Source organism: Thermobia domestica, chromosome 15 (assembly GCF_964235325.1).
Source record: "Thermobia domestica chromosome 15, izTheDome1.hap1.1, whole genome shotgun sequence".
NCBI classification, from domain to species: Eukaryota; Metazoa; Arthropoda; class Insecta; order Zygentoma; family Lepismatidae; genus Thermobia; species Thermobia domestica.
In genome coordinates, this window is record NC_137468.1 from 5,760,136 (window position 1) to 5,776,066 (window position 15,931).

Consider the following 15,931-nt stretch of genomic DNA (forward strand, 5'->3'; position numbering starts at 1 on the left):
ACGAACGTCAATAAAATAAAATAATGATATTCTTCGATCATCATGGATCTAAAGTTACGCAATTCCAAACCTTCAATGCCATCGATACATCAATACCCTTGTATCATTTCGGCAGAAGATTAAGACAAATTGTTTTCTTCTACTGACCAACATTATTCTTTACGATAACGCAAACAAAAGTGTCATTAGGAAGTCCTGGCCCACCCATTCTACAACCTAGATCTGTCTCCATGTTACGATTTTTAATTTATTTCTAGAGTTGAAGAAGAAGAGCTAGTTTCAGTTGGACGAAGAAAGGAAGCATTGGTTTCAGAAGAGATCAGAGCATTGTTGCCTCTATTACTATAGATAAAGCAGAAGCAAACTGGCTCTTCAGAATCTTTGGCGTCCGTCGAGAAAATTCCTGAACCAAGTGCGTTAGATGTGGCCGTCGGTGGGATTATCTTATCCGCAAAATATGTCAGATGAACGTCATTTGCGGTCATATGGAACTATTATTAGTTCAATATAACTCATTCATTATGAAGCCACTTGAGCTGGGCCCAAGCACATACAGTGTAGCGGGTGGTTTTGCACGGAACCTTTAACATGAGCTTTATACCACCATAAATTCAACATGAGGCTAGGACGAAGGAAAAGATAACATACACTTATTCAAATCTTATGCTTTACCTCTGCAAAAGTCCTGTTTTACTTTCTCATTACAGAAAGAGTAAAAAGAAGAAGTTAATTCCCAACCAAAGTGGATTCATAACATAGGCTCTCCCTTCTTCTTCCAGCGGCACAGGCATCAGTGCTGAAGAATCCCGGTGAGAGAAAAAACTGAGAATTTTTTACCCATCCACTCCCAGGAGTTCCTCCTGGTTCTGCCTCTGGTTTACAATTAGTTAAGTCGAATTGAATTAACGTAACAGTTTCACGTAGCCTTTAAATAATGTATCTACAGCATTTTTTTTCACATAAAAAGATAAACCTATTAATTGCTGCATCTAATATACTTAAACAGAAAGTTTCACCATATTCGAAAAAGACACATGATCCATGGGACTGAAATAGTATGACGTCATATCCTTCTTGTTGCAATGGTGACTGTCATCCTTTTGTCAGTTTCCGGCGTGTAAAGTGCAAGGATGAAAACCGACTGAAAGCTTTCGAAATGTGTGTGTGGAGAAGAATGGAGAGAATCAGCTGGCTCGAGCGGAAAATGAATGAGAGGGTGTTAGAAATGGTGGAGGAGAAAAGAACAATTTGATATATTATTCAGAAGAGGAAGAGAAACTGGTTGGGACATTGGTTAAGAAGGAATTGTATCATGAGGGACGTACTAGAGAATATGGTGACAGGAAAGGGAGGGAAGGGGCGAAGGAGACTATAGTTAATGGACTTTATCAAAACAGAAAAATCGTAGACGTGAAGACGAAAAGGTTTGCAGAAGACCGTAGACATAGCTTTCTATATGGTGTATAGAAGGCTGTGCCGTAGAGCATAGAAGCTTCTCAGTTGCAGCAAGTGACCTACGAATAATGGCAGAATACCTATGATGATGATGATGATTATATGAAGTTCTTGAATAATATTGTGAGTACGTTAAGAAGGTTAAATAATTTTGATTTGATTTGATTTTGACTCTAGCGTCCCTTTCAGCAGCGAGACTAAAGATTAAATCATTAACAATGTAGGCTATAATGGAATCAATTTTTATTCACATAATTACATATGAAAGATTAAAAAAAAAAACCTGGAATACTTTTAGTTACAGAATAAGACTGTTATTTACAGTTTTCCTTCAAGTATGTTAGCATGTTCCATGCTTTCTTTGAGTACCATCAAAGTATAGTCCACTTTATCAAACGTTGCATTGTAACCCATAAGACCAATTCTCATCGCTTTCCCAGCAGTTGGACCCAGTCCCCCAGCGATCTCTACTAAGTACCTGCAAAACAAACAAAACAATTACGAATAGTCATATAACCCAGCGGCGATGAAACGTATTTAAAAAAAATAGATAGATATAGATTCATAGTGAAAGAGAGAGGATAACAGGCTTTCTACCACAAAGTTTTGTGGGATAAGTAAATTTAAAATGTGAGGAGGCTGAAGTGGGACAGTATTTGCATATCTGGTTCATGTTAGTTTTGCTTTAGTAATTGAAAATAGAAATGACACACTGAGCAAAACACAATGCTTTTATTAAAATATCGATGTGTAGTAGTTTCGTCAACTAACTGAACTTTTGGCTGCATTATACACATTATCATTATAATAGAGAGATAATGTGTCTGATAATGCCAAATAATTAGTTAGGTATAGTTGGCGAAACTGTTACACTCGATATTTTAACAAAAGCATTGTGCTTTGTTCAGAGATTGTGTGTCACTTCTATTTGGATTGTGTTCTCCAACAGTGTTCGTAGGTTTCCTTCAGAAAATTTCCCCCGACTAACAGAAACATTTTCCCTTTTTCTCATAAAATTTTCCCTTGTTTGTTGAATGTTCAATTCCTATGACAGAAGTTATACGATAAGATTAATTTAGCTCTATTAAAGGAAGTGCTAACCACATTTATTTTATTCATTTGCTTTTTGCTTCTATTTTTCCTTTTCTTAACAAATTCTCCCTAGTTTGTTGAGTATCTAATTCCTATGACAGAAGTTATACGATAAGATTAATTTAGCTATATTAAAGGAAGTGCTAACCACATTTATTTTATTCATTTGCTTTTTGCTTCTATTTTTCCTTTTCTTAACAAATTCTCCCTAGTTTGTTGAGTATCTAATTCCTATGACAGAAGTTATACGATAAGATTAATTTAGCTATATTAAAGGAAGTGCTAACCACATTTCTTTTATTCATTTGCTTTTTGCTTCTATTTTTCCTTTTCTTAACAAATTCTCCCTAGTTTGTTGAGTATCTAATTCCTATGACAAAAGTTATGTGATAAGATTAATTTAGCTCTATTAAAGGAAGTGTCAACCACATTTCTTTTATTCATTTGCTTTTTGCTTCTATTTTTTCTTTTCTTAACAAATTCTCCCTAGTTTGTTGAGTATCTAATTCCTATGACAAAAGTTATGTGATAAGATTAATTTAGCTCTATTAAAGGAAGTGTCAACCACATTTCTTTTATTCATTTGCTTTTTGCTTCTATTTTTCCTTTTCTTAACAAATTCTCCCTAGTTTGTTGAGTATCAAATTCCTATGACAAAAGTTATGTGATAAGATTAATTTAGCTCTATTAAAGGAAGTGTCAACCACATTTCTTTTATTCATTTGCTTTTTGCTTCTATTTTTCCTTTTCTTAACAAATTCTCCCTAGTTTGTTGAGTATCTAATTCCTATGACAAAAGTTATGTGATAAGATTAATTTAGCTCTATTAAAGGAAGTGTCAACCACATTTCTTTTATTCATTTGCTTTTTGCTTCTATTTTTCCTTTTCTTAACAAATTCTCCCTAGTTTGTTGAGTATCTAATTCCTATGACAAAAGTTATGTGATAAGATTAATTTAGCTCTATTAAAGGAAGTGCTAACCACATTTCTTTTATTCATTTGCTTTTTGCTTCTATTTTTCCTTTTCTTAACAAATTCTCCCTAGTTTGTTGAGTATCTAATTCCTATGACAAAAGTTATGTGATAAGATTAATTTAGCTCTATTAAAGGAAGTTTCAACCACATTTCTTTTATTCATTTGCTTTTTGCTTCTATTTTTCCTTTTCTTAACAAATTCTCCCTAGTTTGTTGAGTATCAAATTCCTATGACAAAAGTTATGTGATAAGATTAATTTAGCTCTATTAATGGAAGTGTCAACCACATTTCTTTTATTCATTTGCTTTTTGCTTCTATTTTTTCTTTTCTTAACAAATTCTCCCTAGTTTGTTGAGTATCAAATTCCTATTACAAAAGTTATGTGATAAGATTAATTTAGCTCTATTAAAGGAAGTGTCAACCACATTTCTTTTATTCATTTGCTTTTTGCTTCTATTTTTCCTTTTCTTAACAAATTCTCCCTAGTTTGTTGAGTATCTAATTCCTATGACAAAAGTTATGTGATAAGATTAATTTAGCTCTATTAATGGAAGTGTCAACCACATTTCTTTTATTCATTTGCTTTTTGCTTCTATTTTTTCTTTTCTTAACAAATTCTCCCTAGTTTGTTGAGTATCAAATTCCTATTACAAAAGTTATGTGATAAGATTAATTTAGCTCTATTAAAGGAAGTGCTAACCACATTTCTTTTATTCATTTGCTTTTTGCTTCTTTTTTTTACTTTTCTTTTACTTTCGGTTCTTTTTTAAACAAAAATAGTCACAAATTACACTCATCAAACAATTGGTGCAAATAATGCTACTTTCAATAGGCATTCCCTCCCTTTCTCTCGCACACAAACTATTGCTATTGCATTCATTTATTTCTGAAGAATAAAGAAAAATGTAAGTATTTATATTGGTCACTCCGTCAGCCTGAGAATTTCCCTATAGTTTCGCGTTTTATCAAAGAGTTTTTGCTAAATTTACCTACGAAATTTCCCTAGATTAGGGAAAATTCCCTCGAACTACTAACACTGTGATCCACAAGAGTCATGCAATCGCAAATTATTTTATCTCAGCTCCGGAGAGGTCATTGGGTACCTGTGCTGTGCGAAGTCTCCTCGCCTCAGTGGTATCAATTCCGAAACGTTATAAAATCAGATCTCAAGAGGCAGAAATTCCCATTTGGCTCTTGAATTTCCCACGCTATACTAATAACAATTTTTTTCTGAACTTACAGATCATAAATAGTGAAATTAGTGTATATCACTCATTTTCTTCAATATATGAGTGAATTATTCAAAAATTCCGATTGTCAACATTAATCAAACAGTTTATGAACACGTATTTTCCTAAATTAAAAGAAACAATTGAAAATGTTGATGAAAATAAGTACATTTTGTTATGAGTTTAGTATTTCCATCACACCTTTGTGCCATAATCTTGTATTGAACGTAATAAAACTAGAGAAACTGCGTTCTTCAGTCATTTCGTATGAAAGGATTTAGAAATTGGACATTTCTCATTTTATTATCTTCTGTTAATTCTGTTCTTTCTTTTATTATTCCTCTTTTTTTCTTTTTTTCTAAATACCAGAGTATCATTAACGCTCCACAAGCGTGCAGTGTTTTTTTGAAATTCACAAGTCACTGCATAAGTCATTTTAAAACTAACATGCGTTAAATAGTAACAAAATTTGACAATTAGCATTAATAATTTCAAGTTTATTGGAGATTCATTTCTCTACTCCTCCACCATAGACAATTTTGTAGGTGTCAACGGAATAGATATACGAAAAATCCCAAAAATTCTGTGAATTTTTACGAAAATTTTATCCCATTTCGAGAAATCATTGTCAATATGGGATTTTTTCCACGGGTTGACATCACTATTTTACCCTAATATATGCCTGGAAAAAACAGTTTAGAAGAGACTGAGCCCCCCCCCCCCCTCGGAATGAGACTGTCGTAACTCAAAATAGGTTTTAAATTGTTACAAAATTTTTATGTGTAATTACCGTAATTTGTCTGTATTTAAGAAAGGTTTTCTACTCAATAGTTAATGCTGTATCCTCTAGAGTCCATTCCATTCCATTCGGTATCAGTAAAATGCCGTGTAGTTTGGCCCAAACTTAGATTCAAATGGCCTGTTCCCCTATAATTGTCCAAAATAATGTTGTATTAATGGTAATTTATAACATTTGAATGATAATGGAAAAACTGGGAGTTTTAATTGTTGAGTTTTCTTTTTCTTTTTTTTTTTTCTTTCGTTGAAATGCTCATATTAGTTCTTGAACTTCTCATGATCATGCTGTTACAAGTGAATTATAGTGGCAATAATTATTTCCCAGACTTTCCAAATATTTGATGTGAGTTAAATATATCTATGTAACAAATTATTCGTCATGTCATTTATTAAATTATTTTTTATAGATTTAAGTTATTATCCTGTATATACTGTAAGAATCTTTTAATAAGCATTTAATTTCTTGAAGTGATTATCATTTCAACTGTAATTGGGAACGTATAAAAGTTATTCAATAAATGTGTTATAAACTCTTTTCTTTTGTTTTGTAATATTTCACAATAGAATATTAAATGATTTAGATTACCAATTTCTTTTCCGCACCAACAAATATTTGTATCTTTTTTCCTTATACAGAACAGTTTTTTTTTGGTGTTAATGCTGTGTTGAAAATTATACGATAAAATAGCACAATTTTCGATCTGGACTACATTCTTAATACTTCCCAGTTGTTAACTTCCAAATTATCCGCTAAACTCCAGTAATGTTTGCCAGGACCTTCTCTATTTTTCTTTTTCCATTGGGTGATTATTTTTTCTATTTCATTTTTGATAATATATTTGAAATTATAGTAAAGAATTTGAATATTAGTTTTGATGCCTGTATTAGCTGCAGCTTTACTTAATTGGTCCACTGATTCATTAAATTCTATGTTTACATGAGCTTTTGTGTAAATTAAAATAGTGTTGAAGTTATTAGATTGTAATGACTGATATATTTTTTTAATTAATAAAATATTCCATGAAGTTTGAATAGTCCATCTTGTATTGTTAAGAGCTGTTATAACAATCAAAGCATCCGTACATATACAGGCATGTTTAAGATTGAGTTTTTTAATAAAAAAAATGCTTGTCTTATGGCGAAGGCTTCGCCTTCAAACACAGACATATTACAAGGTAGTTTGTATTGTTTCTGTATACATAACTGTGGTATCAATAAGGCTGCACCAACTTGTTTATTTTATTTTTATTTATTTACTTATTTATTTATTTGTTTTGGTGCATCAGTGAATATGTGTATATTCTTTTGGAAGAGAATCTATATAAAATTGCCAAATGTTTTTATATATATTTTGTAAGTTTTCAAATTTATGAAATTGTACATATTGTGGAATAATGACTGAAATTTTTATTAAGTTAATATTATAATTGAATAAGTATGCTGGTATACTTGGAGCTTTTGCGATGTTAGCTTGCAATTCTTTTATATTCATAAAGACAGTAAAGATCCATGGTAGTGATTTTTGGTAAGGAAGTTTTTTACTTTGATTTATAATTTCCATATTTCCTACATTTTTAATTGTAAATGGGAAAGTTTTTGCCATCCGAGAAAGTAAAAAGTTTGCCGTATGTTGGAATATTTTTATTTCTATCGGTACATTCTTTGTAGCTTCTAAGATTGCATTCCTTGGACAAAAAGCTGGTTGAGATAATATTCTCTTGATCATATCATAATGAAGTTGTTGAATTTTTGTATAAAACATTGAATAATTTGTATTATAAAACATGGAACCGTATAACATTCTTGCTGTTAATGTTTGTTGATTAATCATATTCAGCACATGAGGTTGTATACCCCATCTTTTGGCACTCATACTCTTTCAAAATATTATGATATTTGGTTGCTTCTTTGGTTAAATATTGAAAGTGCGACTTCCAGGATAAGGTGGTATCAAGATTAAGTCCTAAATATTTCAAATGTTTCGTAAATTTTATTATTTGCCATTAATACTTATTTGTGGAAGATGTTTTATACGTTTTTTTTTTTTTTTTTTTTTTTTTTTTTTTTGTGAAAATTGTAAATGATGATTTTTCCCAATTAATATCCAATCCATTCTGAGAACTCTATTGATGTATATTTTGCATATTGTGTTGTATTTTCTCCACTCCAATTTTTAGATTTTCCACTATTTCGTATGTGACAAGGTCATCAGCATACAAAAAGGTATTTGTAGTTTTATTCAACAAATTAATAAGATCTAACATGAAAAGGTTAAAAAGAGTTGGACTTAGTTTTCTGGCTTGAAGCAGGCCAGTAGAAGTTCGTCTAGATTTTGAATAAGAATTGTTCAACTTAATATGTACATGTATATCATATAATAAATTGTAAATGAGTAGTATGAACTGTTGAGGGCTATGTAGTTTAAATAATTTGGAAATTAATATATTTAGATTTATAGAGTCATAGGCTTTTTGAAAGTCAACACTAATCACAATGAGATATTTCTTTTGTTGGAAAGCTCTCCATATATAATTAGAGGACCAATAGAGTCAAGAGTCGAGCTATTTTTGCGAAAACCTGTAATATTGTCTGGTAACAAGTGATTATATTCTATGTACCATTGTAAACGATTTAACATTAATTGTTCAAAAAATTTTAGGCTACATGAGAGCAGAGTTATTGATCTATAGTTTGTGGCAATATGACTTGGTTTATTAGGTTTAAGAATTGGTACGATAAGCGATTTTTTTTTCATATTTCAGGTACTTTACCTGTTTTCCAAACTGAGTTTAAGTAATTTAGGAATATTCTTTTCGCTTCTAAAGGTAAGTTTGTGTAATGGACATATTGAGATCCATCTACGCCTGATGAGGTCTTCTTCTTGATAGTGTTAAACACCACTTCTAATTCTTCTAATTTAAAGAGCTCATCCTTATTTAGTTCTTGCTTATTTTGTAAATTAGCTATTATAAGTTTATTTGAATTTACGAAATCAGGTGTCAACATAGCGTAAAATTGGTGTATCCAATCGCTTTTTATTGAATTCCAAGTACTTGATGCAGATTTTATAGTTTTTTTTTTTTTTAATAAGTTGAGAATGTAAAAATTTCCAAATTTTCATTTTAGGAGTTTGGAATGATAAATTGTCACAAAATTCTTTCTAGTGCTTTCGTTTAATTTTATTTAAGATAATTTTTGTTAATGTCTTACTATTGAGGTAGAGTCTAAAGTCTTGAAGAGTTTTCGTTCGAATAAATTGCAAAAAAGCCGCTTTTCTTTTATTAATTGCTTGTTGTGCTTCCCGGTTCCACCAAACAGCTTTGTATTGGACTCTGTACCAATTCTTTGTGTTTTGATCTCGCTACAGCTTGCGTTAATATTTGGTTTAATTTAGATAGAGAGAAATTAGAATTGTTAGATTTATTTAAGCTTTCTGAAATAAAATGTTGAAACTTATTCCAACTGATGAGGAGATGCTTTATCTAAAAAAAAGGATGAGTGAGCGTCAGAATAGGACGATGGTCACTACCTAATGGATCAAAGTAGACAGACCAATGTGTTAAAATGTAGTATTGAATTTTACAAATAGTTATGTCAGGAACGCTATTACCTTCTATAGTAATTCGAGTTGCAGTACCATCATTTAGACATAGATAGGGATATTTAGTTAGGGCTTGATTAAGTATTTTACCAGCAGTATTCCCTTTGGATGCTCCCCATACTGGAGATTGAGTGTTACAATGGCCCATTAAATAATCAATCTTATTATTTACTAACAGTTCTTTCCAGAATTGGAGTTGCGGTGTAATAGCAGGCGGTATATAAATGTTAACAAATTTAGTATTTTTTATTTCAAAACCAGTTATTTGTATTTCATTATATGTATTACTTAATGCTAAATTGAGCGTACGAAAAGGAATATTTTTCTTGATACATGTAGCTAAACTACCATATCCATAATCCCTTAAATGTTCAATAATATTGTAAATATGTAATTTTAAAGAAAATTTAGGTTTTGCCCAAGTTTCCTGTAAAAATAAGATATCAGGAGAAAAGTGTTTTATTAAATGTAGAATTGCATATTTTTTTTTTTTTTTTGTAAATACTCTGACAGTTCCACTGCAAAATTTTAAGATTTTGTTTATGCTCCATGTTTAAGTGAAAAAAAAAAAAAACAAGTTTTTGTTTTCCGGCACGAAAATTAACTTGAATGTATTGAATTGAATAGCAGATAAAATTGCTGCGATAATTGTTCCATATGCTCAGTTGTTACGTTACAATTTAAGGACATTAGTATGCTACCTAGTAACTGTATAATAGCAAATATTGTTTTTGAGTTTGCCGAATCTATATCAATTTTCTTTTCCAAATTTTTCGTAGATTTTTGAAAAACATGTTTACTTGTTTTTTGAATTGGAATATCTGTTGTGTGCAAAGATTGCCCTGAGGCCGAAGCATTGCATTGGTTTTGAGCTACATACAATGGGAATTTTTCTTGGAAATGTAGGTTATTGTCGTTAGTAATATATTTCAGGTCATACAATTGTTGTGGATTTTGGTCCATCATTGTATGTCTGTTTCTATAAGAAGTTACCACTGATATCAATTGTCCGCTCGTACTAGCTGAAGTAAAATCGTAACCCTTGCGTTCAAAGTTTTTCCCATTATTAACGTTAAATTTACCATTATTTTCTTCAGTGCTTTTCCATCTTTTCCTGGGAGGTGTTTCTTGTTCAGTCAGCTTGGTTTTTTTTCCTGTAGTTTGAAATGTTTACAGCATTTGTATTTTTATTTTGTGGTGTTTGTGCGGTACCTCTGTTCTGAAAGTGATTGATCACATTCTCCGATAATTTAATAGTGCTATTACTTGAATTCCATTTCCTTGATTCTGAATTTAATTTACCAACTTGCATATTTGCTTCATTAAATGAAATATGTTCTGTAGCCATTATAGACATGATTTGTTTTTGTCGAGCCCTTTCCGGAAACTCAACATTATCCGCTTCGTGCGGTAGTCCACAGTGAAAACATTTTATTACATTAGAACATTGTGATGATGGATGAAATTGAGCACAAGTTTTGCAAATTGAATTTTTTGCTTTACAAGTACGGAAAGTGTGACCGTATCGTAGGCATAATTGACATTGTCTTATAGCCGGGATATACGTTTCCACTTGCAATCTTAAGAAGAAAACTTTAATGTGGAGTGGTAGTCGTTGCGAGTTGAAAGTTATTATTATTGTAGAAGTTAGGACTTTTTTTGCCTTCATATGTCCTGTATATACGTTTAATTGATATTATTGGAACATCAGAGACTATTTCTTGTAACAGTTCCTCTACCGGTACTTCCGGGTCAACCTCTTTTACAACCCCCGTTGTATAAATTGCAAAGTTAGGTATATATGCCATCCAATTTTGTGGTTTTAATATTGGATGACTTAAAAAAGCGTTTGCTGCTTTGGCAGAATTAAAAGATACTTTTAATAAGTTTTTTCCGATTTTTTCGAAATTAGTAATGCCTTCTACTGAAGCTAAATAGAGTTTACGGCTAATTGCCATTACATGCTTCGTTCCCAGGTCCTCTTGATTCGATTTTATGAATACATAATAAGGTGCTACATGCTCTTCCGTATAACGATTTTCAAGAGATGTGTTTATATTTACATAATCTCTTGAATAATTCTTTGTATGATCCATCTTATTATATTCATTCTTATCTGAGCCTATTTTTTATTGGATTTGATATGATTTGCTTATTTGCATTACCAGTTATTTCCATAGCTGATGAATTGTCAGATATTTCTTTGTCTTTGGCGCTTGTTGATTCTATGTTGCTAATATCATTAAACTGGTTGTCCGCCATCTTAATATTGAATTACAGGTATAATGACTTACAAGAATTAAAGTTTATACACTTAAGAAAATACACAATCGATAAAATCACAAACTCTTAACACTAAAAGGAAATGAAACTATTGCCACCATAAATACCAAATCAACATGCACATAGGAATGTATAAAGAATGTTGAGATCTCACCCAATTGCAAAGAGCAGGATTCCAGTTAGGCTTATTCAGTCACTGTTAGAAATCCTTACAGTTTTGGGTTTCACAACTTCATTTTTACACCTTTCCCACTTCTACTGCAGTTTCTGGGTATATAGGTGAACTTCGGATCACTTAATATAGTATATTGAGATATTTAACAACACTAATGAATATATATAATAACACATATCCATTATGTTACTTGATTCTCCTCCATGATCTTCAACTTCCATCCTCTAGAGTTCTGGCACAAAGTGCTCCATTTTTTTCAACTATTGCTTGAAATATGATGATTGTTGATGCTATCTAATGAACAAGATTAATAATAAACACTGGTGGGAGGTACACAAACATTACAAAGCAGTTTCTATTACGATGCAAGCCGCAGAATAGAAGCATAAAAATAAAGAGCAGAGGTACATATATGTGCACCTATGGACTGAAGAGAATAAATATTAAGATAAAGACACGATTATCAAAAACAGAAAAGATATATATATATATATATATATATATATATATATATATATATATATATATATATATATATATATATATATATATATATATATATATATATATATATATATATATATATTTAGAAACAAAGATCTATTCTGGCTTACTTGCAAAATTGACATTAAAGTTAGGACAGTCTTATTCTGGGAATGCGAATAATCTTGGGCTACTAGCGCCTTCTAGAAGACTTTCGGAGCCATGGTGGTTCAATGTAGTGGAATGGACAGTTCATCTCTGTTGTTTGGGGTCCCTGATTTGATCCTAGCCCGTTTAAGTTCTTGGTGGATAACATGGTGTTCCGTGACTTCACTAGAAATTTATCTGTTTCCTCCCACATTCTCACTCCACAATTCTCTCTCACTAATCATCCATGTCATTGAGTTTAAAGCACAGATTCTTTTTAATGTTCTATTTTTGGAATTTAATTTATGTTCCAGTTAACAGTCACACATATCTCTTTCTTTCTTTCTTTTTTTTTTTTGTATTCCATAAATCCTAAAACATCTCTCTTTCTCTCTTTTTGTATTCCATAAATCCAAAACATATCTCGTTCTCTCTTTTTGTATTTCATAAATCCAAAACATATCTCGTTCTCTCTTTTTGTATTTCATAAATCCAAAACATATCTCGTTCTCTCTTTTTGTATTTCATAAATCCAAAAACACATCTTTTTCTCTCTTTTTGTATTCCATAAATCCTAAAACATATCTCTTTTTGTATTTCATAAATCCAAAAACACATCTCTTTCACTCTTTTTCTATTCCATAAATCCAAAAACATATCTCTTTCTCTCTTTTTGTATTTCATAAATCCAAAAACCTATCTCTTTCGCTCTTTTTGTATTTCAGAAATCTAACATTGCTTGGGTATGCTGAGAGGTGCTTTTTAAGAAATTAAACTAATATACTAACAAAAACTTAAAACCCTTATGTTGGTGGACAATGTTTCCTATCTCCCCCGGCAAAGTTTAAATGACACTACTGATCGCAATATAAAAAATGCAACAAGGAGTTTATAACACTCTGCCGATTATCTCAAAGAAAAACGCCAATTTGACCCAAATTGATATGTAATGGGACCCTGAAGATCTTGATATTAGAGCAGAGTGAATTTTACTTTATTTTTTTAAAAAGTAATGTTCGATGGAAATATTTAATCAAATGTTACATACAGTACTAAAATGGCACAGAAATCAGTCTCGTACACGTTGAATCTTTAATTTGATAGAATCTCTGATATAACAAGGAGTGGAAAATGTGTTCGTGTTTAATCGGCCTAAGTAGCATAAAGAGACAAGAACAGAAGGAGGCGGGGCATTCGGTAAACTGGGAAGTGTTGGCAGTGAATGAGTTACCTCGATATTCTTTTTGACCTGACACTACTGCTTTGATAAATGTCAAGTTGTTCGGTCTCACTCTTGAATTTACCGTGTCTCACACCTTACAGAGCGTAGAGTAGGAAATGACTGCTAAAAATAAATGAATGCTTACTTCTTCATGGCATAGGTTTGTAATGCCTTGGCATCTACATTTGTCGGGATCTTCAAAGTGGTGACGGTCGGCAGGCGAGCTTCTTCATCAGGAACAAACAATTCGATTCCCAGCTGTTTGAGGCCCTGGTGAAGGCGATTGGCGCATGCACGATGCCTCTTCCAGCAATTCTCGAGACCCTCTTCCACGACGAGAGCTAGGCCTTCTCGAAGAGTATACAATGCGTTAGCAGGAACAGTGTGGTGGTACCTAGAAGAGAATTTTAAAAATTCATTAATACGGATGACACTACAGGTTAAATACAAACTGACCCCAAGGCCAGTGATTAGCATTATTGCTTTACAAACGGGAAGTGCTGGGATTTAATTCCGTGAGTAGCTAGAGTACGGGGTTTTACATTTCTTCCTCAATGTAAACCCGGGTCTACTTCCTACACATTTTTATGCATGTATACATTTCTAAAATCTTAATACAATGTCCAGTTTCTTTGGGGGAATCTTGTATTGTTCTCTGAACAGGGGCGGATCCAGGACGGATTTCTGAGGGGACGGTGGGTTGTAATACTGCTACTTAAAGCTACTTTTAAGAGCTCCAAACTCTGGGATGGAAAAATGAAATGAAATATTTGAGTTTTACGTCTCACGGTTGTGCCGATTAGGCTAAGACGGTGATGATGAGAGATGAATGAAATGGTGAAATGAAGAAAGTGGGAGGAAACGGGAGAACCCCGAGAAAACCCACGCACACGGTGTTTGTCCACCACAAAGTTCACTTGGCGGGAGCAGGGTTTGAACCCGGGACCCCAAGCACCAGATGTGAACGCTCTACCACTGAGCCACCGCGGCCCCCAAACTCTGGGATGGGTTTAATCCCCCTGGATCCGCCACTGTCTCTAAAACGGTTTTCAAAGTTAAAATATTTTCTCATATTTCTTGCTTATCCGTCTTTCTACCTTCTCATACCCAGCTACTAATGTCTTAGAAATGCCTATCAAACTCAACTCCATGTTTTAATAGTAGTAGTTAGGACATACGTGCAAAGCGCGAGCTGAAAAATTTTGACCAGTTCAGCTTAAGTGAGTTTCTTGCAGCCCAAAATACATTTTCGGATGATTCATTCTAATAATTACTTTAGGATTGTGTTCAAACAATTCGTCTCAAAGGTCGCAAAACTGCGCGTAGTAACACCTAAATTTTATAACGCACGTTCAATCAACTCCTACAGTATTCTCTGGTAACAATAAAATAACTGTAAAGATAATGTGTAGTTTGTATTTCTTATTTTAAAGAGTTTTACAAATAGAGATGCAAAACAGCCAGCTTTTTTGGATGGAGTTTTTTTCATAAAAAAAAAAGATTTAAAAATGAAATTGTCGCTTTATATAATTCTTACAACTTTCTTGTTCAAGTAACACATTTGTTTCGATGTAATGGATTGGATTCTATAATTAAGAAAGCATATTTACAACATTCAGTCCTGTTCAATCCCAGGTTGAACTTTCTTGACTCGTTCTCAAACTGGCATTGTAATTGTTGCAATATAGTGCAAGTTATGCAACCGCTATATCCCAAATGTCGTTCTGGTTGCCTAACCATATTGTCAAGGTTCTAGATGCTATATATCTTGATATATGTGTTTTATTGGTTGCCTAATTTTAATCTGGCAGGCAAGAAAAAGTGCCATAGACCAAGAAACAGATATAAAGCCATAAACTGCAATTTTGGGTATGATGTTAGTTTAACATCATTCTTCATAGAATATCCCTTCTTTCTTTACTGATACATCGTGCCAAAATTTTGAAATACGAAACTTATGGATTATGAAGTACTCATTCTTCACATGGGTCAGATAAAATATTTATGTAAATAAAATGAACAAGGAAAAAAAATATCGGTCATTTTCTACTACTTTCACATATTCCGGTAAACGCCCTCTGAGACCCCTTGGTTCGAATTTAAAAAAAAAAACCTCTGGCTCCCAGCCAATGGGGGCTTTATTCGGCAGCCAACGCCTGTGGGAGTATCACCATTCATCTCAGCGACCGTGAAAACTATGGATTTGACACTAATATCAGTCATTTTGGATTATTTTTAAATGTCTCGGTAACCTCCCCGCAGGCCCGCATACTATGGTAGCTGAATATACTACTTTGAAAACACTCACACACCCAACTATTTCTAATGTATTGGTTTATTTTTGATGAACAAAAAAAAAAAAATTATATTGGTCACCCAGAATTTCCTTGAATTTTCACGTTTTATCCAAAAATTCCCTATTTACCTCAAACTACGAACACTGGGCGGAAGAGGAAATAAAAATAAATG

The 15,931-nt window shown here is 32.5% G+C and overlaps 1 protein-coding gene across 1 annotated transcript in view; it reads right to left on the reverse strand.

Moving 5' to 3' along the window:
- Positions 1–1,681: 1,681 nt before the first annotated feature.
- Positions 1,682–15,931, reverse strand: part of Agxt (Alanine-glyoxylate aminotransferase) — a 34,917-nt gene continuing 20,667 nt past the window's right edge. Inside the window, exons 6-7 of the mRNA XM_081741265.1 lie at positions 13,608–13,856; positions 1,682–1,933 (exon numbers count right to left, since the gene is read on the reverse strand). Coding sequence (XP_081597391.1) covers positions 1,774–1,933; positions 13,608–13,856 — 409 coding nt within the window. The 3' untranslated portion in view covers positions 1,682–1,773. The remainder of the gene's footprint in view (positions 1,934–13,607; positions 13,857–15,931) is intronic.